General features: G+C 36.5%; 1 protein-coding gene across 36 annotated transcripts in view; it reads right to left on the reverse strand.

Annotated features, from left to right (window-relative positions):
• Positions 1-25,637, reverse strand: part of ADGRL3 (adhesion G protein-coupled receptor L3) — an 842,607-nt gene that overhangs the window by 144,522 nt on the left and 672,448 nt on the right. For 24 of the 36 annotated variants that reach the window (XM_040482516.1, XM_040482534.1, XM_040482367.1 and 21 more), the window contains 4 exons: positions 23,468-23,770; positions 21,289-21,392; positions 11,790-11,975; positions 8,739-8,777 (listed from right to left, as the gene is read on the reverse strand). In XM_040482516.1, coding sequence (XP_040338450.1) covers positions 8,739-8,777; positions 11,790-11,975; positions 21,289-21,392; positions 23,468-23,770 — 632 coding nt within the window. The remainder of the gene's footprint in view (positions 1-8,738; positions 8,778-11,789; positions 11,976-21,288; positions 21,393-23,467; positions 23,771-25,637) is intronic. The other 12 variants (XM_040482545.1, XM_040482436.1, XM_040482505.1 and 9 more) reach the window with 3 other exon arrangements.

The following is a 25,637-nucleotide window of genomic DNA, read 5'->3' on the forward strand; positions in this document are numbered from 1 at the left end:
TTACCCAGATAAACTGAGTAGAGGAAGAATTGATGGCCCAGAAACACTAATGACAGGGAAAATGTAGAAAGAACTGTCAACACCTGAGATGAAGAAAAAGGAGCCAGAAGAGTGTTGTATCACAGAAGGGAGGAGAGTTTCCACTGGTTTCAAAATGAACTCAACCATAAAAATATCCAAAGAGCCCTTCTTCTTGAAATAATAATGACTCTAGATATTTTTATGAGAACTGGTAGAATGGTTATAAAATAAAGAGAAAAAACACCCAGAGAAGCTGTTCTTGAGGGAAAAATCGATTCAGTTATATGAAATTTCACTTTGAAGTAGGGCATCTAAATATATAAAATAATGTATATTAATAAAAAATTTAAAAAGTATACACTTGTAATGTATTTTTTAATACAGAAGTATATAAATTAAAACCTGAAAGATGGTTTATGGGATAACACCACCAACCTCACCAGAAAAAGAAATCACTCTGTCATGGATCCTTCCAGACTTACAAATATTTACATGTATATACCAACAAATGTGATCACTACAAGTATGCTGTTATTTGTTTTTTGCCTCTAATATACCACACCTACCTTTCTAAATCAATGCAAGATCTACCTCATTTCTTCCATAGCTAAAGAGTATTCCATTATTTGGTGTAGCAGTTTATTCAACCCATTTCCTACTGATGAAGGGTTAAGTTGTTTTGTTGACGTAAACCATGATGCAATCTCTACACATTCATTCCTTTCAGTGGAGGAATGCTGCCCCATTGCATGGTTCTGCCACAAGCTAACCCCAAAGTCCTTAATGTAGGCAGAGAGAACAATACGGTTTTGTGATTGTATGACAAGATTGATAAAAATAAAATTGATCACAAAAATATGGATAAGAATAAAAATAGTCTTCTCTGGTAGGATTTTTAAGAGGCTGATAATAGTGATTGCTATAAAGAGCTGAATGCCTGGGAAGATGATGGGGAGATCTTCCTGTTTAGAGATTAGCATGAAGTGATGACTGGAACCTAAGTAGCCATCGTCTCATTTTTTCTTTTATTTATTTTGAGAGAGAGAAAGTATAAGTAGGGAGGGCCAGAGAGAGAAAGGGGGAGTGAGAGAGAAGCCCGAGCAGGCTCCACACTAACCGCACACAGACCAATGTAGAGCTTGAACTCATGAACTGTGAGATCTTAACCTGAGCCAAAACCAAGAGTCTGATGCTTAACCGACTGAGCCACTTTGGCACCCCTGCCATTGTCTCATTTTGAGGATGGAAGCGCATGTTTTAAAGATAATAGAACAGAAAAACAGATGAAGTCTTGGTCTCTGATGTGGAATTTTCATGCTAATCCTGTTCTGCATTTCTTTTTTATGCATATGAATAAAACCCTGGTTTGTTTAAGTCACCATAATAAAGTTTGTGATACTACGAGCTGTATAAAATTAATATATTAGATAAGGGAAAATATCAAAATTATAACTCTGTAGGGAGCAGTACTAAAAAATCATTTGTTTGGTTTCAAGCCATCAGGCAACTACTTTACTGCAAATTACACCTTAAAACTTCCATTTCTTTTCTGACCTGCATCAGAAAAGGTAATGATAGCTTCAGAAAGTAGGGTCTTAAATCTGTAATGCTATTTTTAATATCTTTTTCCTTCTGGTTAGCTATGTGATCATAGAGATATTAAAGAAATAACAAAGTAAACTGATGTCTATCCTTTTTTTTTTTGCACAGAAATAATATTTATATAGCCTATGTATTTAAAACTTTTCTGAAAGTAAACCCTTCAGAATGCAATGATGCATTAGAAAGAACGTTAAATTAACAATTAATTAATGACCCAGGCTTTGGTCAGAAAATTATAAGAGAGAATACAACTTGGTGAAAAGAAGTGGGAAAATTTTTTGTTTCAGATGAAAATATTTTATTTAAAAACAGAAGGGGTTTTTTGACCCTCATAAGAATTACTTCCCGAAGCATTCATAAACCATGTATATACAAAGAGCAGCTGGAACATTTTGTTTATTTATAGGAATGTACAAAATGGAAGAGTCGGAAATGACTGTAAAGCAGCCATCACTGCTTGACCTGACACATTCACCACAGGAATTTTGAGAGATTTCCCCAGAATGATGTTCTATGCACGTCAAAGTAGGATCTCCATAATTAACATCTGTCATTTGGAGGTTTTTTAATTATGAGATAGATGAAGTGACCTGTCCATGTTTTAAATGATAACCTGTATAATTTACTCTGCTACATTACATGCTGTTTCACTGTCTTTTGATTCAATGACTGCTTTCTCACAGCATTTAATAACTACAACTTACAGGGGAGAATTCTTACAACTTCTTTCTCTGAAGAAAACTACTCTGGTTTTGTCGATGGAAGTCACTTTCTTTGATCTCAGTGTTTTTCAGCAATAGGTTCAGGGCACCAGAAACACGCAGGGTGCAGATTTATATTTTCTCTCTTACTGACACAAATCAAGTGCAGATTTATCAAGCTGTGAAATATATTAAGTTCACAGGGTTTTAACAAAGGGTTACCAAACCTCAAGAACCTGCTGTGATTCAAACTACTTTCAGATGTCCTTTTAATTATATTAAATGAAAGTTTGGGTTGGCTTTGATGCTTATGGGCAAACATCGAAATCTCTTGAAAGAGCTGCTAAAAGTACTCCCTGTTGCTGTAGTTAATATACTACATTGTATGCACACCACTAGCCAATTTATTCTAGCCACTTTAACAAGGATATCCAGCCTGACAGGCCACACAGAATAGTATCACAAGTCAAGCAAAGCACAAATCATTAGAGGACTCTGAAAGTTGTTTGACATGCACCACGGAGCTCTTTGTCACACAGCCAATTAAGTGACCAAACAAGGAACTTGAAAATACTCATTAATTTCTTCCTAGCAGTATAAATGGAGGTTAGAATCCTTCCTGTCTCATGCACCAAAGGCAGACAAGTAAAACGGGCATAATTCAATTTGCACTTTGTCCAAGACGCAAGTGGCAACTTAGGTTCACAAGAAAGTCTGCATTGGAGACAAAAGAATGAAAGGAATAGGTAAAAAAAAAAAAAATCAGAAAGTACACATAATAATATAGATATATGGGCTTTGGAATTTTTTTCAATTAATCAACAGTTGACATTACTTTTATCCTTGAAAACCTGTGTCAGCATTTCTGAGCAGCTCAGACATTGACATTATTACCTCCTCTGTGAAATACGAACTGGAGTGGATTCCTGAATGCCATGCTCTGCAGGTTTCCCTTGTTCCTCAAGGCTGTTCTTCAGCCTCTCTTGTTGGTTTCTTTTCTCCCTGACCTCTTAGAGTATGGCAGTATCCTGGGGCTCCGTCCTAGATTCTTTCCTCTTCTCTCTACACTCATTGTGTTGATGTATTCATCTAGCAACGTTGGCTGTAAATGCCACTTGAAGTGAAACATTGCCAAATGATGATTTCTAGCCTGATCTCTCAGCCGAACTGCATGCTTATATAACTAACTGCATATTTAACATCTGCATTGCACAACTAACGGGAATCTCAAAGTTGACATGCCCCAAAGTGAAGTGCTTTTTGTTCTGGTCCCAAGTTGGTCACAGACAGACTGTCTCAATAAATAGTGACTTCATCCTTCCAGAAGCTCAGGCAAAACTTTTTGTCATTTTGACTCCTTTCTCTGACATGTCACATATGATCCCTTAGCAAATCCTGTTTGGTACACTTAAAAAGAAATCCTGAACCTGAGTAATTATCTCAGCATCTCACATTCAGTGAGTCTCAGTGAGACTCAAATGAGTCTATTTGACCCTATTGTGCTTGGTCACCCTGTTTCAGGCTTTAGTTTTCCTCCAATAATCTATTCTTTACTTTTAAAACCCATTAGGTCACGTCATCACTCTGCTCTGAAACCTACAGTGGTTTACTGTGTCTCTCTGAATAAAAGCCAGCATCCTTATGATGGTCTGTCACATCTGAGCCCTTGCTACCTCTTTTACCCTCTTCTCTTTTACAGTGCACCAGTTACAGTCCATTAAGCATCCCACTTCGGCTCAGGTCACGATCTCACGGTTTGTGGGTTCAAGCCCCGCCTTGGGCTCTGTGCTGACAGCTCCAAGCGTGGAGCCTGTTTCAGATTCTGTGTCTCCTTCTCTCTCTGCCTCTCCCCTGCTTGTACTCTGTCTCACTCTTTCTCTCTCTCAAAAAAATAAACATTAAAAAAAATGTAAAATTACAATGCACCAGTTGCACTGGCCTCCTGGAATACCACAGGCATGTTTCTACCTCAGAAATTTTCTGTCTCTCTACAAGAGTGCTTTTCCCCTTGTATGTGCATAGTTCACTCCCTCACTTCCTTCAGAGTTTTGCTCAAATATCAACTTGGTGATGCATTTCTTTTTCTCCTTAGTATTTATCATCATCTCATAGGCCATATTTTTCACATACTTACTGTATTGTTTATATTCTGCCCCTAGAAATATCACAGCAGGATTTTGCCTGTTATGTGCGTTGCTGTATCCCAGTGCTGATAAGGTTATTGGGCTCACGTGCTCAACTATTAACTCTTGAATGTTTTTGTTGTTAATTATTATGTGGTATTTTTCCATAGTCGGAGACAGACATTGTTTTGGCACTGCTGGTGCCTAGCCCAGAGATATCTAGTGGATAATTAAGGCAAAACAAACAAACTAAATTAACAAATCCGTAATGAGCAAATCATAGTCGTGAATTAAAATTAAAAGTGTGTTTCAAATTCTTTGTAAGCTTTAAAGAACACAAACCATCTGCCTTTGAAGAAAAAGAAGGAGAAGGGAAGGAAAGGAGGAAGGAAGGTAGGAAGGAAGGAAGAAAACTGTGTGTGTGTTCATTTGCATCTATCTACCAGTTTTTTCCAATCAGTTCTCAGCCTGACTGTGCAGGTAATAGCAGCTTCCAAAGGATGACTCAAATGATTCATACCCATAACTGTATGTTCTTATATTATCCATTAAGCAAGGTCAACTGCAGAATCTACAGGGCATATGTGCTGCCTCTGAGATCTAGAGAACAAAAAGAATGGCTGATAAATTTTTTAAATATATATAATGCTTAGCTAGGAAAATGTCCTGCTTTTAAAACTGTGAAAAAATGAATGCCAGTATTTCTTAATATTTCCTTCTAAAGAAGAGAACAATGCTAACAAACATTACTATTTAAAAACTGGGCACAGGATTGACAATTGAGAAAAAAATGAAAATCTAAGTTCTGGTTTCATTTATACAACATGAAAGCAGTTCTTGAGTGGTTTGAGGTCAACCTGTACTCCCAGAGTCTCATGAAAACCACGGATGTCTCTTTGGAGTCATATGACTTTTCACTGGTTCACGTACCACACTCCCACACCCACCCAAGCCCCCATTCCATGACTGGAGTTAAGGACTTTTGCAATCCACCTGTACTAGAATGACTATACTCAAAAAAGAGAGAAAATAACAAGTGTTGCCGAGGATGTGAAGGAAGTGAAACCTTCATGTATTGCTGGTTGGAAGTGTACAAGGGCGCAGTCACTTTGGAAAACAGTTTTACAGTTCCTCCTTTAACACAGCGTTACCGTATTTTCTATTTGCTTTTTCCTTTCTTAACATGATGACTTTTTGATCACAGTGTCCTCTGAAAACAAAAGGACCTCAAAGCAAGTTATGTGTGTATTTGAACTTAGCAGTACAAAATTATTACCCAACAGCCATGTGAACTGAACCTCAAACAAGAAGGAAAATAAAACTATTTTATTCTATATCATCCCTGAGATAAAATAAAATAAATCAGTAAATGTAAACCAGTAGATCTATCCTGACTCCTAACACCAAATAATGAAGTCAGTTCTGGAATAGCCATATCTTAGGGATTTGGAACATGAGCTTCAGAATCAGGAAGTCCAAGCTTTGAATTCAGGACCCCCTTCATTACTATGGTACGATCTTGTTAAAGTCACTTAATTTTCTCCCTGGGTCTCATTTTCTCTACTCTAAGTTAAAAATAGCAATAATTGGGGTGTCTGTGTGGCTCAGTAGGTTAAACATCTGACTCTCGATTTCAATCCAGGACATGAAGTCACAGTGCATGAGTTTGAGCTCCACATCAGGCTCTGCTCTGACAGTGTGGAGCCTGCTTGGGATTCTCTCTCTATTCCTTTTCCTCTATCCCTCTCCTGCTCTCTCTCTCTTATAATTATATCAAAAGATTGTTGTGAATATTAAATAAGAATTTATGCAAACTGCTCCACACAGTGATGGCCACAGAATTAGTGCCTGATAAATGCATTTATTCTCAACAATAAATCACTGTTCATGTTGCAAAAACATTACAGACACGTAGGGACAACAGCATTAGTGCCTTCGGTGCTAGTGGTTGACCTTGGGCCAATCATCTCATCTCTCCAGATCTCAGTGAACGCATTTTCATTTTTAAGGTAGCTTTTATTAATATAGGACATCACAGTACATGTTACAGATGTAACACAAGACTTACTTCTCTTTCTTGGAATAATACTTAACACTCTCTTCTTGAATGAAGGTATCTATTTTGCCCCAGACATGATAATGATTTTTTTTTTTTTTTTTTTACTATGACTTGTATCAGTTTCGATCTCTTGGTAGTGAACAAAGACTTTAGTGTAATCTATATTAAAACTAAATGAAAAAAATACTGGACCCAATTTTTTTGTTCGTTTTTGTTAAATTTTTTGAGGTACAAGCATACTGAGTATTAGGAGATTCGCATATTATTTAAAAAAATCAAAGCAATCACCTTTCAATTATTCACCTACAGAACAATATTCAGTTATCATGGCTGCCAGATGATAGTTCAGTTTTTACTGTGCTTTTTATGTTTAATAAACAAATGTAGGAAGTATAAAGAAGTAAAAGACTGATCTAGATAAATCATAGAATAGACACAGTACCTCTAAACAATTAAAAGCTAAATGGATTTGATGGTCAAAGTCAAACCTAGAAGAATCATTGTTTACACCGATGTAAAGGCCACATTTTTAAATAATCTCATGTTTAAACAGCTACATTTTTTTTTCAAATTTAATGCATAAAGCACTTCTAGTGTATTTTAAATCTATCGTATACATAACTCAGAAAGTGCTCCAAACCTAGAAACAATAGGGAACATAAAACAAGTCTTTAAAATTCAAATAAAGTTTAAAGTGTTATTTACTCTAGAATTTCATAGAGTGATCATCTATGTTAAAATGAATAGAAGTAATGCCATGTCTTAGTGAGCAGAGCATTTCTACTTCACAAATATCCTGTTTGTATTTGGCCTTATCAGATGTTTAGTCAATAACTGAAACATTTATTCATAGCCAGGCAATTATAACACCAGGAAATCAGCCATTGAATAAACTGTGCTATTAATTTTCCATCAGAGATTCATGTTTGAATGACCATGCATTTCACAGATTTAAATACCAAAAGGCTAATTATCTCCAAGGCCCTATTAAAGGGATAGCATAGATTGCAATCAAAAACAATCCTAAAACTGCTAAAAAATGATCTTCAGCTTTCATTGCTGAAGAATACTTCAATTTCTCTACCTATTATACATATTAAGAGGACAGGAGATATATCTTTAGGGAATATATATATATATATAAGATACATATATATATCATATATAGAATATATATATAAGATATATATATCTTATATATATAGAATATATATATAAGATATATGTTTATATATATATGGAAAAAACAAAAAAACAGCTGAATGTTCCTTACATTCAAAGATTCATAAATTTATACAGTAAAATGCACATTAAAAGCTTATCTTTCTAATATTTTTTTTGATGTAAATTATTGTCCCTCTTTTTTAAAGCCTCAGGTCCTTATCCCATTCCTTAGTTTAGAATAACATTCAATTGCCTGACTGCCTTCCAGTTCATGTCTTTGGGGGTTCCTGTACATCTGGAATTAAAGTTGTTTTTTTTTCTCCTGTTAATCTGTCTTATGTCAATTTAATTATTAGACCAGCCAAAGAACCTAGAGGGGAAAAAGGAAAAAAAAAATTTTCAAACCTCTACACTGCCTTCCTGTCTTGTAAAAATAACTATAAAGTTGTTTCTGCCATTCTTTTCACACAGACCCCATAAACAAAGTAATGGTTTCTACCCTGCTTAGAAACAAATTGCAACATGTTAGCTGGAGAAAAATTATATTTATATCAGGACTAAAATGTTCATAATGGGTGGGAAGGTAAGACAGTCACCATGTGGGTGGAATATTTTGGTACAGAAGCACGATGTTCCAAGTAATTCTGGACTATTCGTTGTCTTATATGGCTGATTAAATGTCATTTCTGAATGATTTGCTACTCAAATATTAGCTGGCCCAGTGTATTAATGAAATGCTTTCACACACACACACACCTCTATGAAGAAATTAGAGATTTACGTATTGCACCCAACTCACCTTTCAGTTATGATCAAAATTCTCACATTCCAAGTTACACCTCCTTGTTGGTCTGTGTTCATCTTGGATGACAGAGCATGGGCACTGCCAGATTTCTTTTCAGCACATACCCTTTCATATGTCTTTCTGTCCCCACCCTTCATGCCCTCCCTTTAAATCCCTTTAGCTCAACAGGGTACGTTACCGTTTTGCTATCAGATGCCCATCAATGCTATCGCCAACAGAGACAATTCAACAACTTAACACATTTATAAAAACGCAGAAAGTACCTGGACATAGGCTCTGCAAGAGCGCTCTCTTTTCTGAAGCTGAATCCATTAAGACAGCAGATTAAACACAGAATAGAAAAAACAAGTTAGTGATAGAAGAAAACAAGAAAAATAAAAGAACGCATCTACACAAAACACCTTATTCTGTTGTGCACTACTTTCTAGAGGAGAATGAAAGCTAAGCAGCAGCAAAATGTAAGCCATGGCTTGAAAGACAGTCGCCAACGCCCTTTCAGAATAAGCCAGGTGGAAACTGTATGGTATAAAGTTGTTAATGATGGGAGGAAATCTGGGAATAAATGTAGTAGAAATTAGTAATAATCATTACACTTCAGTTATTTGAAATGATTCATTTCACATCAGGTTAGTGGTTAATTCATGGGCCACAAATGAAGACATGAAGTTAAGGAAGTTATATCAAAACTTTGGAACCCACATTGTTTGTGGTTTAGAGATTATAGAGATGGTTAATATGCACCACAAACCGTATGTTCAAACACAAAAAATTCTGTTTATCAGAAAAATAGAAATGTCCATTCATTATGGTTATTTGATTCCAAGGGAAAGATACCAACAGATAAGTAACTTCTGATTAGAAGAATGTGATTCATCTTCTGACTTATCACTGCTTTTATTTCTTGAATAATTTCTTTTCACAGTTTTGACCAAAAAAAATTATACATTTTAGAAACTTCTGTGGGATAAGAAGCCTGTTTTTATTTGTTTGCATACTGAGTGATGTTTTTCTGGGCAAAAGGTTAACAACAACTCATATTCAATCCCAAACATTTTTTTTTTCTGATGATGGAATGAATAATTAATAAGTTTAATTGCCCTGTTTAAATAAATGACACAAAATTTTATAAATTCGATTGTGATTTTCTTCTACTTCCCTATTTTTTTTTCCCTTCAGTAGCCTTGATTGTTGAAGGAGAAAATTACCCAGGTTTAAGAAGCAGTTACTCTGATGCCTTTTGTGTGGCTAATACTCTCCCAACTTTAATTCATGCATTCTTCAAAGAGCACACTGCAGTTACTCCTCTACAGAATTAAGTGAGGAATGAGTGCAAGTAAATTGCCAGCGCTGTCATTTGGATCACTGACTCGCATCTTGGTGTTGCAGGACTCTAAACCCTTCAGAATTTCAATGTGGAGTTCAATTGATTTGTACCAAGTTGACTTTGCAAATCTGATGGGTTATAACTGCTTCGGGGAACAGTGGGAACCACAGGATATGAGAGCAAGCCAGCAAGCATGTGAATAACCTTTGCCCTCCCATCTCCTTACCCCATCATGCAAATTAACATATGACAAACCACATTATATAAACAACTGAAAAGAGCCAAATGGGAAACAAAAGAAAGCATTAAAAAGCTTCACAAATGGAAATTTGCCCATTATGTAGTTATTTGATATTCAGAGTAGGCAAGCTGATTAGCTGTAGCCAGTTAGAATGTGACATTAATTGCCAGCTTTACCTGATATTGTCAGACATCAACATCATTTTTAAATAAAGATACAAAGTATTGCTATAACAAGTAATGTTATGGATATGTAACATTAATAGAAATTACTACCTCCAGTACATTAGGATAACAATAGCTGGCGGCAATATTCATTAATAGCATCCAGTCAGCCTGGGTAATAACACATTAAAATCACAGCATGCCCAGATTACATAGGCCGCTGTGGATTACATTTTATCAGGGACTTGGTTGTGATTCCGTCAGGGGTATAAGTGACAAAAATAACTCCTTTATGTTCAGCATGAACAAAAAAAAAAACAAACCTCTAATAATAATTTATATCTACTAGATAAAACAGAATCTGTTTTCTGAGGATGAAACTGCAGGAAAAACTGTATTTGCCAGATAAAATAGTAGGCTTTCCTATATCCAACCATCATTATTGGAAAAATTTCTTCCATCTTTATCAGTGAGACTTTAGTCTAATAAGACACAAAAGAACTTAACATATTAAAAAACCACTCAGAAGTCATTTGTCATTGTAAAGGGGAATGTTCATTTAGTGAATTCCATTGAGGACTTTAGTCTGTTATTGCCAATTTCTTGCTTTATACAGTAGTAGGACTATCAGACATTCAAGGCCTTAAAATCCAGTTTCCATAATTGATCACTTCTCCTGCACAAATATCTTTTAGGGAACATGTCATTTGATGGTAGCAATTCTAGTTTGTTTTTGATCATGGAGTTATTTCACCATGTGATTTTATAAGTAATAAATTATATTCCTTATAAATATGTAAAATATATTTTACATAGTTATGTAAGTTAAGTGCTTATATGGTGTATAGGTTATATGTAATAAACATAAAATGCTTGTATATGTTTATATAATGTATATAAATATATTGTATATTTATAAGTATCAATAAGAATATATAAAATGTATCTTCTCTGAAATTTAAAAATGTATTATTTTCATTATTCAGATTTGCTGAAATACAGTTAAACCTTCTAAGTGTTAACATAGTGAAGTAAAATCTGGGTAATTTAAATATCAAAAGGAAATACAAATTAAAACCTAATTACTTGCCTCATGAGTTTTTAAGTATAATATTAATTAGATTAAGTCATTTCATTTTTAAAACATCTTTAATGATTTGCTAATATCCTTTCTCATTGTTGCTATTTTCTAAATTTATACTTATTAGACTTTTGTTTATAGCAATTAGACATTTGTTTTATTGTAATTATTTTAAAATAAAAGTTTAAAAGGAAGAAAAGAAGCAAAATAAATCACATTTACTCGTATTGACCTTGCCAGAATTTAGCATTCAAAACAGTAAACACTAAAGAAAATAGAATTGTAAATTCAAAAAATTTACATTTTTTGTAAAGAGAGAGATTATCATTTATTGTGTCTTTAGAGGCCAAATAGGGTGGGCCATCATTAATAATAAAATAGTGAAGCAGACTGAATGTAACTAGTGATGCTCTTTAGAACGAACGAATTTTATAGAGAGAAATTAACCAAGGAAGGCTCACTGATCCTACTACAGCTTTAAAAATATATAGCTGAAGTCCTTACCTTGTTCAAACTCCGTGCAGCACTATCTTTTCCACCTGGGGTCAAGTTCCGGAGTTGTACATCTAGGAGCCCTACCAGCTGGTCCATGGCACGGACTGAGTAGGAGATGTCTCCAGCATTCAAATGATTTCTTGTTTGTTCAGCCAGCTCTCTAGCTATGTTGGCAGCTGTCTCTCCAGATTTCAACTGCGGTTTTTTGAAAACAGAATAAAAAGGAAAGAGATCTTAAGTAAGGGATTTTATTGGTCTCTGTGAACAATTGTTTTTGCATGGGAATTATAATCATCAAGCCAAGACATAGTTATTTAACTCCGGCTTCACCTGAAAGATAGTCTCAGGTTTTCCTACTAATCCATCTTTTCCCACAATACCTAACTTGAAATTCATATCTTTAGGAAAGTCCCCTTTGAGGAGTCTTCTAAAAATTGTTCTCACCCTAATTATCCATTTGAGTGGTCACATCTAAGGTTTGCCCTATGATTTTCTCTGTGAGTTTCTAAATTGGATGCTGATGAGTTGTGATGATGCAGTTGTGAATCCCCAACCATATTCTAAGTTCTAAGAGACAAGCACAAAGTTTCCATTGTGCCTAATTTAGTGCTTAATACACAATGTATACGGACTGATGCTAAACTCTAAAAATTTGTCCCAAATACAATCCCTGTTTTTCAAAGGTCGTCATTTTCTTCTTAACCAAATATGAGATTTTGTTCCCACTGCACTAGGTAGCAAATTACTGCTGTTCCTAGCATCTTCCTTTTCTGAAGCTACATGCTTATTTTTCAACTATATTCTATAAAGATATATCAAACTGTCAATACCCCAAAGATGTTATTTAAAAAGACAGATACTAATAACCCATGTTCACATGAACAAATTTGATAGCTTTGGGTAATAAGAAGATAGGGATATCTTACAATATTACAAGTTAAATATATAATAGTGTCATGTTTAGGAAACTTTTTTTTTATAATTTTTTTTTACGTTTATTTATTATTGAGAAGTAGAGAGACACAGAGCATGAGTAGGGGAGAGGCAGAGAGAGAGAGGGACACAGAATCCGAAGCAGGCTCCAGGCTCCCAGCTGTCAGCACAGAGCCCGACCCGGGGCTAGAACTCACAAACTGCGAGGTCATGACCTGAGCCAAAGTCGGTCGCCCAACCGATGGAGCCACCCAGGCGCCCCGGAAACTTTTTTTTTTTTTTTTTTTAGCACAGTCCTATATAAAACTTAGGGTCACACAGAGAAAAGTCCTTTCTGTAAGGTCATCTTCTAGCAGGTATTCAGGCTATAAGGAGAAAGACTAAGACTCTTAGTCATGTAAGTTAACACTATCTCCTCAGGGATGCTCAATAAATATTTATAGCAGGATTGACTATTAAGAAACAAATAAATAAGTTAGGGTTATCGGAACATCTATATCATTAATAATCATATCCTCAAGTATATTTAAAGATCCAAATTGAAAACGAAGCAAGTATAGTAACACAATGTTGGGAAGGATTTGTGGAAATGTCTCTCACCCTCAGAAACAGCTCCTGGGCATATATATTTGTATAGGCCCCACGTAGAATTAATTACCAACGTCCATTAAATTTTGTAATGCAAAGACTATATAACTGAGGGATTTCTCTTATCACTATCAACCATAACAAATAATCCCACAGATGTAAAAGAGAAATATTCAAAGATGTTTATTCTAGCTTGTTTAAAATACAAAACAAAATGGATTATGACCTGCAGAAAACTGCTCATGTATATAAATATCATGGAATATTGTACAATGGTTTAAAAGTATAAAGGAGATCAATATCATTAACATCAAATTTCAACATGCAATGCTGAGTTAAAATAAATGCAAGTATAAAAAAGTATTTATTTACGCTAATATCTATTAGCATGCTACTTGAAATAAAAATACAAAATGTAAGTAGCATATAAACATGCTATCTATGAAGAAGAAATACAATACATAAAACATGATATTTTTATGTGTTTATTTTACATATATTTAAGCACGAAGTCTGAAAGATGGGAATCAAAGGAAAAATCTTTTTCTGTAATGTTTAAATTTTTTTTTTTAATTTTTTTTTCAACGTTTTTATTTATTTATGGGACAGACAGAGACAGAGCATGAACGGGGGAGGGGCAGAGAGAGAGGGAGACACAGAATCGGAAACAGGCTCCAGGCTCCGAGCCATCAGCCCAGAGCCTGACGCGGGGCTCGAACTCACGGACCGTGAGATCGTGACCTGGCTGAAGTCGGATGCTTAACCTACTGCGCCACCCAGGCGCCCCATGTAATGTTTAAATTTTACAAGAAGAATGGTTAAAGTAGTTATTATATATAACCAGTGTTTTTTAGAAATCCTTACAATTGTAAACACCCGCACTAACTTTAATAAATTTGTAAAATATGGTCAAGACCTACATAGCTAGATACCTGTAACCAAATGGAGCATATTACAGGGTTCAAGGATAAGTACATAACAAATTCAATGTGGATCAAAGTAGCATTCATGGCCCACTGACTGTCATGAAAGTATTTTCAAGTGGTCTCAGAGTGAAATAAATGTGGTTGTAATTCATATATTTTAATTTTATATACAATGTAAGGCTGTTTACTGGTAATCTAATAATCAATAGGTGATTTACAAAATTTAGTATTCGTTAATTTAAATCAGTGAGAAGCTAGGTATTCGCAAAGATTTCAAATTCAGTATTCCATTCAGACTTATTGAATGGTGCACATGATACAAGTGCTTGGTAACTTTGAAAAACTCTTAGTGTGCATATGAACATCCAGTGGTTGGAATTCCCATAATTTTCCAAGAGGATGTTCTTTTAATCAACACATGATACAGAGTGGGCTGGCATTTGTTGTAGTTTCTATCTACGCTATTCCTCTAATAATGAATATATTTGTAGAATTCTATGGTTTTACTTTGTTAATCACTGTTGTACAGTTGTTCTTTTTAAATTTTTTTTTTAATTTATTTTGAGAGAGAGAGAGAGACAGTGTGAATGGGGGAGGGACAGAGAGAGAGGAAGAGAGAGAGAATCCCAAGCAGGCTCTGCACTGTCAGCACAGAGCCCAGTGCGGGGCTTGAAGTCACAAAATTGAGATTATGACCTGGGCAGAAACCGAGAGTCGGACACTGAGCCACTCAAGCACCCCTGTACAATTGTTCTGTACCTTTGTTGGTTGTTATATTGTCTTCTTCTATTTCTTTATTGACATGTATTAGTTTTTCTATGAGAATGGTCAGGGCAGATGGACCTCTAGAGTCTTTTGATTTACTTAAATGGTCTGTGTTGAACAAAGTTTGAGAGGCATCTGGGGTTAGAGGCATACAAGTAAATAACATTAATGCAATGATGCAATTTTATTTTATTTCTTATGTTTATTTATTTATTTGTGAGAGAGAGAGAGCACGAGCAAGGGAGGGGCAGAGAGAAATAGGGAGACACAGAATCCGAAGCAGGCTCCAGGCTCTGAGCTGTCAGCACAGAGCCCAATGCAGGGCTCAAATCCACAAACCGTGAGAACATGACCTGAGCCGAAGTTGGATGCTAAACAGACTGAGCCACCCAGGTGCCCCAACGAGACAATTTTAATAACAGGATTGTATATGAGGTATTATGGGAATATTAGTAGAGGGGTAGAAAACATCTGGAAATGGGGTGGGAAGGCACAAAGTAAACAACTATAACAACCATGGTTTGGGAAGACAGGATACTGTAGGTACAACAGAAAGGAAAAGCACACTTTTCCACCTTCAGAACTCAATATTGATACCTACACAGTATAAATTGTATTGTCTATGAGGTAAATATGTACTGTATCTTGCTTTAAAAATAGGATGAATATCTCTATAATTTCAACAGTTATTCACTCTACATGTTCATTTGCTTTTTTAACTAAAATTTGAATTTCTAATGGCATTATGCTAAAGTCTGAGGCTACAATACTAAATAAAATGGTTCCCAATAAAAAGGAGCTTACGTACTAGCAGTGGAAAGAACTCTTAATAAATTAGCTACAAAATTGTTTAATTTTAATTTTGTGGAGTGCAATACAGAATCCAAGTTTAAGGGCCTTTTAATCGACTGTATGAAGTTAGGGAATAATTTAGGAAATGCTTTTCTAAGGAAGAATGTTTCGTGTGAGGAAAAGAAAGGATTGGGTTAGGATATAGGTGAGGGCCTCTAGGCAGAGACGACACTTTCAGGAGGGAGGGGTATGGGGTCCTAGGGGAACTGCACAAGGGGTGCTATAACTGGAATTTAGGTGGCCAGAGAAGTGAGCAAGGGGCAGATTAAGTTGTTCCCTTCATAAGTCATGATGAAGATTTTGTGGATCATGCTAAGATCAAGGGAAGGTACTAATAATTCTAAACAGGAGTGATCTAATCAGAGTTGTGTTTGAAATCAAATGCAGGAGAATGGATTAGAGGGTTCAGGAGTGAATGAATGAATGACAGGGTACTTGCTAAGAGGCTACAGCAGCAGAAGCTGTTGTGGGTTAGGGTAGCAGCAGTGGAGAACAGTGGAAAGTGGCCTGATTTGGGAGAGACTTATAAGTACACTGACAGGCCTACTCTCTGAGGGGAGGAGAAGGGAAGAGAGGCACTCCATGGTAATGCCATTAACTGGATTCTCCAACAGCCATTATGACCTCAACATTCACCGCTCAGTTCAAAAGTTGCCTTTCCAGATAAGGCTTTCACTGACCATATTCTTTCCAGTGGCAGCCAGAGGTTACTCCCCTGTCCTGATGGCCCTATTTACTTCTCTCACCCCAGCAGTCACGGACCACAAGTATCTCATTTCTATACAACAAATACATGCATATCTCGAATCTGCCTCAAACTTCTGCACAGAGGCAGGGTTGAAATAATGTTATTCTGTATATCCTAGCTTACAGACCTAATGAAAATGTCTGTCTCTAACATTTCTTTCACTAAATTCTACTGAAGTTATTTCTCAGCAATAAGCACATACACTGAGAAATCTTACGAGTTCTGTGAGGATTAGTAAATTAATACCTGTATTGAAATGGTGGGATTATATTCAGGACTTGAATAGGGGAAGGCAAACCCTGCAGCTTTAGTTGAGGATAATTATGACAGAGATGGATACTATTTACATGTCAAATTTTGACACATGTAAAAACAATTTTCTTTGAAATAAGCTTTGACATTTTATGAGATTTATTACATCAAACATTAATCGGGTGCCAAACCAATTCATGAAGGAGTTTCTCATAGTGTTTAAGTATATAGCTATCATTTCTTTGAAAGATCTACTTATGCTATTTTGCTGTAAATCAGAGTCAAGTAGGTATAGAGACAATTAAATGCTTCTATCTTACAATTGAAAGTAGGTTAAATAAGCCTGAAGTCCTAGAAACCCTACCAATCTCTGATAAAATTAAGAAGCAATTTACAGAATCTCTATGGAGATTAAAAGAATGGAGAAATTAAAATCTGGGTGACAGGATTCGACTTTTTCTTCCAAGGCAGGCAACTGGCTTATCTTATACAATTAAATAGCAAATATTCTAGGTATTCACATCCTTCATTAGAAAACGCAGGGAGAACTCTACTTATCTCAAAATCTGTCAGTAGCTTGTGAACAAACAAAAGACAAGACTCTTCAGTTTGTTAGAAACAGAAAGACTATTTTCCAGTGACAATTCAGTCATTTCTTTTCCATATAATAGTTGAACTAGGCAATGAAGGAGGAAGCTTACTTCACTTCACATGCAAAGAAATATGAAAGCTATTCCAAGCTGTAATTTCAAAGAATTTTAAGTTGACTGGAGGGAGTGTAAAGTGCAATCAGCTCTTTAAAGGTATGCAACACAGAAAATATAAACTCCTTTTGGAGAATCTGAGTCTAACCTAGAGATCAAGCTGAAGTGAGAAACTGTATTTTAGTAAGCCGTCATTATGGCGAGAAAATACGATATTTTGCTACATATGTGTGAAGAGGCCGAGCTCTGAACCAATCTGCTTGCTGTCAAGAAAAGCTTGAAAATATTAAAAAAATTTAATTTGAAGACTAATCTATTTTTCTATCCACTCATCTATTTATCTTTGAACCTGCCTTTCCTTCTATCCATCCATCCATCCATCCACCCGCCCACCCATCTGACCATTGACTCATCTATCTATCCACCTACCTACCAATTTTTCTCTTTCCCTCTCTCTCCCACCTCCCTCTCTATTGCTGCTGGAGTAAAGGCCACGTTGTGCACAAATTTTTGCCTTGCTCTTTCTGTACATATTATGCTTTTATTAAACCTCATCATTATGAAAGTATTCTTGCTCATTTGTAACAAATTTCTTCATGAAATTCTGACTTCAAAGGCTTACATTTTCGCTAATAAAATATAAGCTACACTTTATCACCACACAAAATTTAATCTATAATTTCACCAGTATGGAAGTGGCCTGAATTCATTCATGGATCAGAAGCCATCAAAATTATTTGCCTGTTTTCTCCCTTCTGGCCTGACTGCAGGGGTGGGGGTGGGGGGGGCAGAGGTGTGTGTGCATAACTCATTTCTTAGCAAACATGAAAATATAGTTTGCATTTTCAAACTAAAGTAAGCATCCTGATGCATGTACTTGTGTATACTTGCTGTCTACAGGGGTGCCGGACACACAGTGGGTGGATAGTGTTAGTGATAATGAAAAGAATAGTCCTCCCTGTGGTATAGATGATGAGACTGTGATCCAGAAGTGTTCTTTCCTTGAAAGCCCTCAGGAATTCCCTGAGAAGCACTGTACAGTCATAAGGGAGGTGCCTCACAGGCTACGATGCATTCACTCAGGAGCTCACGAAGATGGGGACATTGAATACACTGTTTATACTGAATCACTCCCTCCTTTCTTTTCTCATCTGTGCTGTCATTGGGGGTCAAAAATGTTCCTTTATTTTAAAAGTTTGAAGTTCACAAGACTACAAAAGGGGGAAGAGAGAAGGAATGAACCATGAAAGATAACTCTTTCACTTTCATTTTTCAACATGACATAAAAAAATCCACTAGAAAAAGGGGAAAAGGCCACTTCCTGGGTCAAGGCCACTTTCCATCCTCCTCCATCTTCCTCTCTGCCCTAGAGGGTGAACTCAGAAGGATGTTATTCAGAGTGCCTCTCTTCTCTGGCTTCCACTGGGCTTGTCCAATGGGGAGGGTGGGCAAGGGAATGGAAGGAGGAGGGAGAGTGAGGTCAGTGTATTTATTTTCCTTTGGTCTTCTTCTGAAAAGTTGCCTGGGGCTAGGCTGAGTCTCTTGTCTGTAGGCCATCTTTCTTCTCAAAGACATCCGCTTCCAATTTTTTGTCACTCCTTTTATCCAGCAACAGTGGGCCTGGGGTTGGGAATAGCTCCACCTCTGTTACTAGCACTGGGTTCTTGCTCAATCCCTCGCAGTTCACCTTTGCTCCCCCAATACTGCTAGAAACAAATCCTTTTCCAATGTTCTATCTGTTGTTGGGACTCAGGTACTGAGGGAGGAAATGAGCAGAAGTATGAATTCTGTGAAAGATGCTTTGGAGAGTTAGGGAGATAATACGGACAAATCGCTCAGTGAACACTGCACACAAATTCTCTCTTGGAGGTTTACAATGTTAATATTTAAAAGTGTTGGAGTTTTATGGTAAAGAAACCTGTTTAACTACCCTTTATATTCAACGGATAGCATAAATATTTGGAGGTATGAGGGGCACACCAGGTAAAAGGGTGGACAAAAGTGAAGAGAGACTAGGGAAGTAAGTGTGATGTAAAGGCAGGAATTCTGTGCAGTTTAGTTTAACCAGTGTTGTGGCTATGCGTGATATCTTGATAAAAGTAGACCCAGCTAAAACCCCAGCTCCAACACTGACATTGGGCTACTTATATAATCTGATTCAGACTACTCCAAAGCCTCCTGTTATACTTTTGAAGATTTTATAAACTTATGAAAACTGCAGCGAAGGTATTATTATAAATTCTCATTGCCTAAATTCTATAATCTTACTATAATTATAATCTTACACAATTTTACAGACTCTACAGGATTAAACAGAATTGCTCCAGAATAATGGAACATATTTGTTATATTAAAAAAAAAAAAAAAAAACAAACACCCATCCATAAATCAAATGGGCAACAGCTGTCTGGTCTTTGCAAAGAATTATCTCTTTTGTCATAAGATTAGGAGGTCTGCAGAGGAAAGAAAATAATTAAGCATCATTATCAGTTAAAGTCACCCAGTCAGTAATTCCTGCAATGAAATAGTCTAACCATATTCAGGAATTATCATGAAAACACTCAGCTTTCTAGGTGAATTATTACTGAATTAATATCAACCCCTGGGCTAAGTATGTAGGGAGTATTTTTTAAAAGTTGCTAATGTAAGGAGATATGCTACTGATCTCTTAATCTGATCACATCCAGCAAGAGTTATTTGCCCTGGGGTCTGAGCTACACTGTAATAAAATCAAAGGACATAAAAACTGTGGCAGGAACAGTGCTGAAATTGGAGAAGCATCATTATGAATAGCAACAAGTGTGGAGATGCATATGTAAGAGGGTAACTAGAGTCAATATAACCACTGTTCTCCATGATTTAGGGTAAATAGATAGTTATGGCTCATCTGCTAAATAATCTACTGGGTAGATATTTATGGATTATTATTCAGTATATTACTGAGGATCAGCCTGGTTAAAAACAAATAGAGAAAAGGGCAAATGGCACAGACAGGCTTTTAGAAAAGCCATCATTCGTAATATTTCTCAGGAAAAAATCTCTTTCAGAAATTCCTCAGCATAGCTAATGTGCCATAGAAGGACTCTTCATTTTAGGAGTGCATAAATCCACACAAATTGCTATAATAAGGATTCATCCCATAGTCCTTTTGGCATAAATGCACATCTGGTCTCTGTTTGTAATGAAATCAATTCAAAGCCCCACAGTGCATTAATAATAAAAATGTTCAACATATTGCAACCAAATAAGCCCTGAAAATTTGAGTCTGCAAGATTTTGTCACACGTACATATACTTTTAACACTGATAAATGATTAGGTTACAGAACATTTATCAAATAGCTTAAGATTCCAAAGGTAGACTTTTTTTGGTAATTGTTATTTTCACAGGAAAATCCATATGCATGTATGCTAGATGTTTTGTTTGCTTGATTTATAATACCTCTTGGACTTTTATACCTATAGTTCAAAATACCATAAAAAATTTATTATTAATAAAATTATCATAAGCAATACTGCCTGCTTTAGAGGAAGTTCATGGATTTGCCCTTTAAGAACAACAAAATTCTAGATTAGCTCATCGCATATCAAAGGGTGTCATTAAATCTTAAATAAAAATATAATGGAAGAATATTTCCACATTAATTAAAAAAAGATCTTAACCAGTTTGTCTGCACCAGCTAGAGTCAACAGCAGAGGATCTAAGTTTGGGAAAACCTTCCTTGTCAGTCACGTGATTTACCTTTTGTGTTATTTGGTTGACCCAAGGAGAAGAACAGTTGCTAAGATCTGGTCCTTGGGGATCCCAGATTCCATCAGGAGCCAGGCATAGATATGTTGACACTCCTAGAACAATGAGAGAAAAAGGTCTGCTTTAAATACTCAAACCATGTTTCTTACAATGACTTTATATCCATGTTATGTTTAAATATGAACACAGGCAAAATGGAGATCATTAAGCCAAGCTAATGTTTATTGAAACACCACATCCAGAGCCTGGCAGACAACGGACACTGGAGAAATGCAACCAACCAAACAAAAACGTTCAATATTTTTAAAGCACTTGCTGGCAACTACACCAGTTACAGAGGACAATTTCATAAGTGAGATAGATGTGGTGCCTGCCACCATGGGGCTTATCGTGTGGGTTTTCACACATGGCAAGGTAGCAGTTGAGTCTTAAAGGAATCAGTTTGCAGGTTTTTCAGGAAGACAAGGTAGGAAAGGGCACTCCAGGTGCAGAGAAGATATGTTGTCCTTGGGAAACCTCAAATGTTTTAAATTGAGGTCTACTGTACAGGAGAGTTATATGTAATGGGCTTGGAAAGGCAGGCATAGTGAGATCATAAACTGCCTGGTCTGCCACCTGTGGGTGCTGGAAAATCAGTGAACATTAAGCAGAGAGAAATGAGCTGATTAAGGTTTTAGTAAGATAACTGTGGCAGCAGCAGAAAGGATGAGTTTGAGGGGGAGATGTGAAGGTTTGGGGGACACGATCGCAAAAATTCAAGTGACAGCATGTGTGGGTCTAAACAGCAAAGGAGACAAAGAAAAGGTTAAAAATAAGATTTCAGCATAGGGACATTCACCTGGGAGGGCTCTAGAAGGCTCCCTTTAAATCTCTCTCCCAATTTTCACAGAACAATGGTGACATATTTCTGTCGTGCTTTCAAACTGCTTTCAAATAAAGTACGTCACTAACCTTCACAACAAACATTTGACGGGGTGGTGGTGGGGGGGCTGTTATTATTTCTCTTTTAGAAATGAAGGAAATGAGGCCCAGAACGAAGGGGACAGTGCTAAGAGGCAAGGTTTCAAACTGTTGGAATCACACTGATTTCAGTAACACAACTGAATTGCACCCTTTCCTAAAGGGAAAAAAGATTTCAGAATATTTTTAAACACTTTGCCGAAAAAAAATTAAATGTGCACTTGTGTAAAAGCCAATATTCTTTTTGGTCTTTCTACCACTTCATATACTATAGAATTCAGAATGCTATATCCCCACTGGAACAGTTCTAAGAGAAACCTGTTTGAAGCAACCAGATCAATAACACCCAAAGGCGTAGTCACTATTGTTAGTACAGTGACATCTATTGTATGTTTGCTTTCTTTACATATTTTATGGAATAAGGCACATTTTATTTAGTGTATCAAGTATTAGCTTTATGAAGATCAATGTATGTGACAATAAGAAAACCAGGCATTTTCTGGCTTAACGATTGTAAATAATAATATGGTTACCATTGGGGGATGTTATGAATCGCAACAGTAAAAAAAAGGGGGGGGGAAGTAGAGTAGAACTATTTAGCTCTTAACTGTCTCTCAGAGGAAACAATGAAGCTTGCTGTCTCTAGTGGATATTGAGTAGTGGGAGTCTGACTCCTGTCTATGTGAAGAGCCCTTGACTGTTAAGGGATGGCTATGATGACTTATGAAAAGGAGAGTCAAACTTCCTCTTCCGTTAAATTTTAGGTAGTTTCAATGATCATCTTCTAATGTAAAAGTCCTTGACCCCATTTTCTGCAATCAACAGTTGATGGTCGGTGCCAAGGACGAGAACTAACTCCCTTCCAATCCGTTGATTCGCTCCGCGCTGCTGCACAGAAGGGCTGGCCTTCAGGAGTAGCCAGGACATGCACAGCCTAACTGCAACTCCACCCAGGGACCTCCCCCCGTGGGCGAAAATACTGACCTCACGTGTATCCCCACCAAATCCTCACCAGTGACTTCTTCAGAATGTATTTTCAAACTCTGAAAATACACTGCTTGAAATCGTCATTCAGCTGAGTTCAGAATTCAAGTGAACTAACAAAAATATGTAGTGACAAACAAACAAAAACACTAAAGAAACAATTGGGAGAAAAGCAAGCTAAAGTAACAGAATACCTTTCTTTAGCTTGGCTCTAGGACACACTTACCTATAGTTCCTGCAGGGCACGGCTGCTTTGCCATCTGTCCTTGACGGGTCTTAAACCACATGATTTCTCGGGCTTCCACGGCTTCACAGCTCTCTTCCAGGGCTGGGATTTGGGACGCTGCTGATGGCAGATGTGTGGTAATGTCGTCAAGCACCTCCACAGCTGGAGATGGGGTGCTGGTACTCCGGTTTCTTCTTCCTGACACTGATGGGGTAGTACTCCTGCCTGGGCTCCAAGTTGTGGTCCGCAGGGTGGTACTGGTGGTGGTACTTCCCATACCAAGAGGTCCTGTGGTAGAGATTTCTGAAATAAAATTCAAAAGAAAAGACCTACATTGCTTGCTCATCACCTCAAGGTGTCCTCATACTTCAGAAACCATTTTCATTTGAAAATTCCAAGAGCCCTCCACATGGGAAAAATAAGCCAGTGCCAAGGTATCGAAGTGGCACTTCAGGATGATGACGGCCAGCTGACCAGTGACAAATGAAGGCTTGTTCATGGTTCTACTCAGCTCGAATCGCAGAAAAAAAAGTTAACAGCATAATTCAACTCTTTAGTAAGCTTCTTAACGTTTCAAGCCTTTGTAACAATTAGAGGATTAATACTTAAAGCCCTCACCTTAGAATATTCAAACCTGGTACATAGAATGGGAGAAAGCTACCTAAACTAGACTTTTTCACATTAAGTATAACATGAGTTTCTAAAGATGAAGCAATTAGGGGGAAAGGATCGGAAAAAAGGGGCCTCAAAAATTAAAGTGCTCTCAAGCTAAAAGAGAAAAGACAATTCTGAGTAGAGTCTCTTTAACTTGACGATCTACCAATGCTCTTAGAACTGACCCATCTTAACAAAACTGTGTGAAGTATAAGTGGTTTCCAATCAGTTGTGCCATTAATTATTGTCTAACTAGATTTTTTAAAGTCTAGTATGTATGCCAAATTCCAAATAAAACTAGTAAGGCTCCTTGACCAGATGTTAATATGTTATTAAGCCTATGAAGTACTCAAAGGAATGTTCTAACAATACTATGGAAATAATCACTGCAGAGAGTCACCTTTCTGGGAAAATATATTCACATTTCCATCATAGGAATGCAAGAGTATGCCAGTCCTCCACGTACATACATTGCATTCCTAACTGTAAGGTTAGAAACTATGCTTAACCTCACTTACTTGCAATAAACCTAGGGACACTGGCTCTAACCAGATTCAAAGTAGCTCAGGGTTATGGAACTCAGGGAGTCCTGTGCTAAGCCTCCAGATGTTTGTCATTCATTGTCTGCCGTCTTTAACATGTCATCAACTTGACTCTGCTATCCCAGAAGAGAAGCCACATCCATCACAGTGCATTTAGTACGTATAAAGCTTCCCCAAACAAGACAGAGATGGCGGTGGGAAGGGGGTATGGATTTCCTGAACATTTAATCACTGAAATTGTAGCATTTTCTGACGTGATGCTATTTTTCTAGCTGTCCTGCCTGTTCTGTTCCTCTTTGCAGCTTTCTTTCTTTCTCTTGTGTTTTCTCTCTATGTGAATGTAATGTTCATAAATTCATTGACTCAAAATTCATAAAGGAAGAGAGGGTATCTTTTTTCCTCTTCTTTCATTTATACCATATTCCCCAAACTGCCAAGTCTTGTTGATTCTGTCTCATTTTTTTACTTTTCTCTCTCCCCAATCACCACTATCTGCATTCACCCCACCATCATCAGTGGATGAATACAATAGCCTTTTAACCTTTTTGCCAGTGAAAGCAATACTACAACAGAATGGCAATACTGGTATTTCAGTATCTATTTTTGCAAAAGCAAAACTCAGAACTCATAAAATAAAATTGACACAATTTAACACAACTCAAATATAAAATTTAGCAACATAACTAAAGTTGAATTCTTAAAATTATAAATAGTAGAAATGTGATTCTAATGTATGTTGTTTGCATTTAAATTTTTTGAAATATCTCAAAAAGAAAAATAAAACTAAGAAGTATTAATAACTTGAAATTAAATATTATTTAACATTATATTATTAAAATAAATTAATATTAAAATTAAATAATATTGTTCTTAATAATATTAAGTATTAGTCTTAAAAATAACATGTCAGTGGTGTCATGGCTGGGATACAAGAAACTTTTTGTGCAAATTTTTCTGGCTGATGGAAAAATTCT

This window comes from Herpailurus yagouaroundi, unplaced genomic scaffold (genome assembly GCF_014898765.1).
Source record: "Herpailurus yagouaroundi ecotype Mexico unplaced genomic scaffold, PumYag 28, whole genome shotgun sequence".
NCBI classification, from domain to species: domain Eukaryota; kingdom Metazoa; phylum Chordata; class Mammalia; order Carnivora; family Felidae; genus Herpailurus; species Herpailurus yagouaroundi.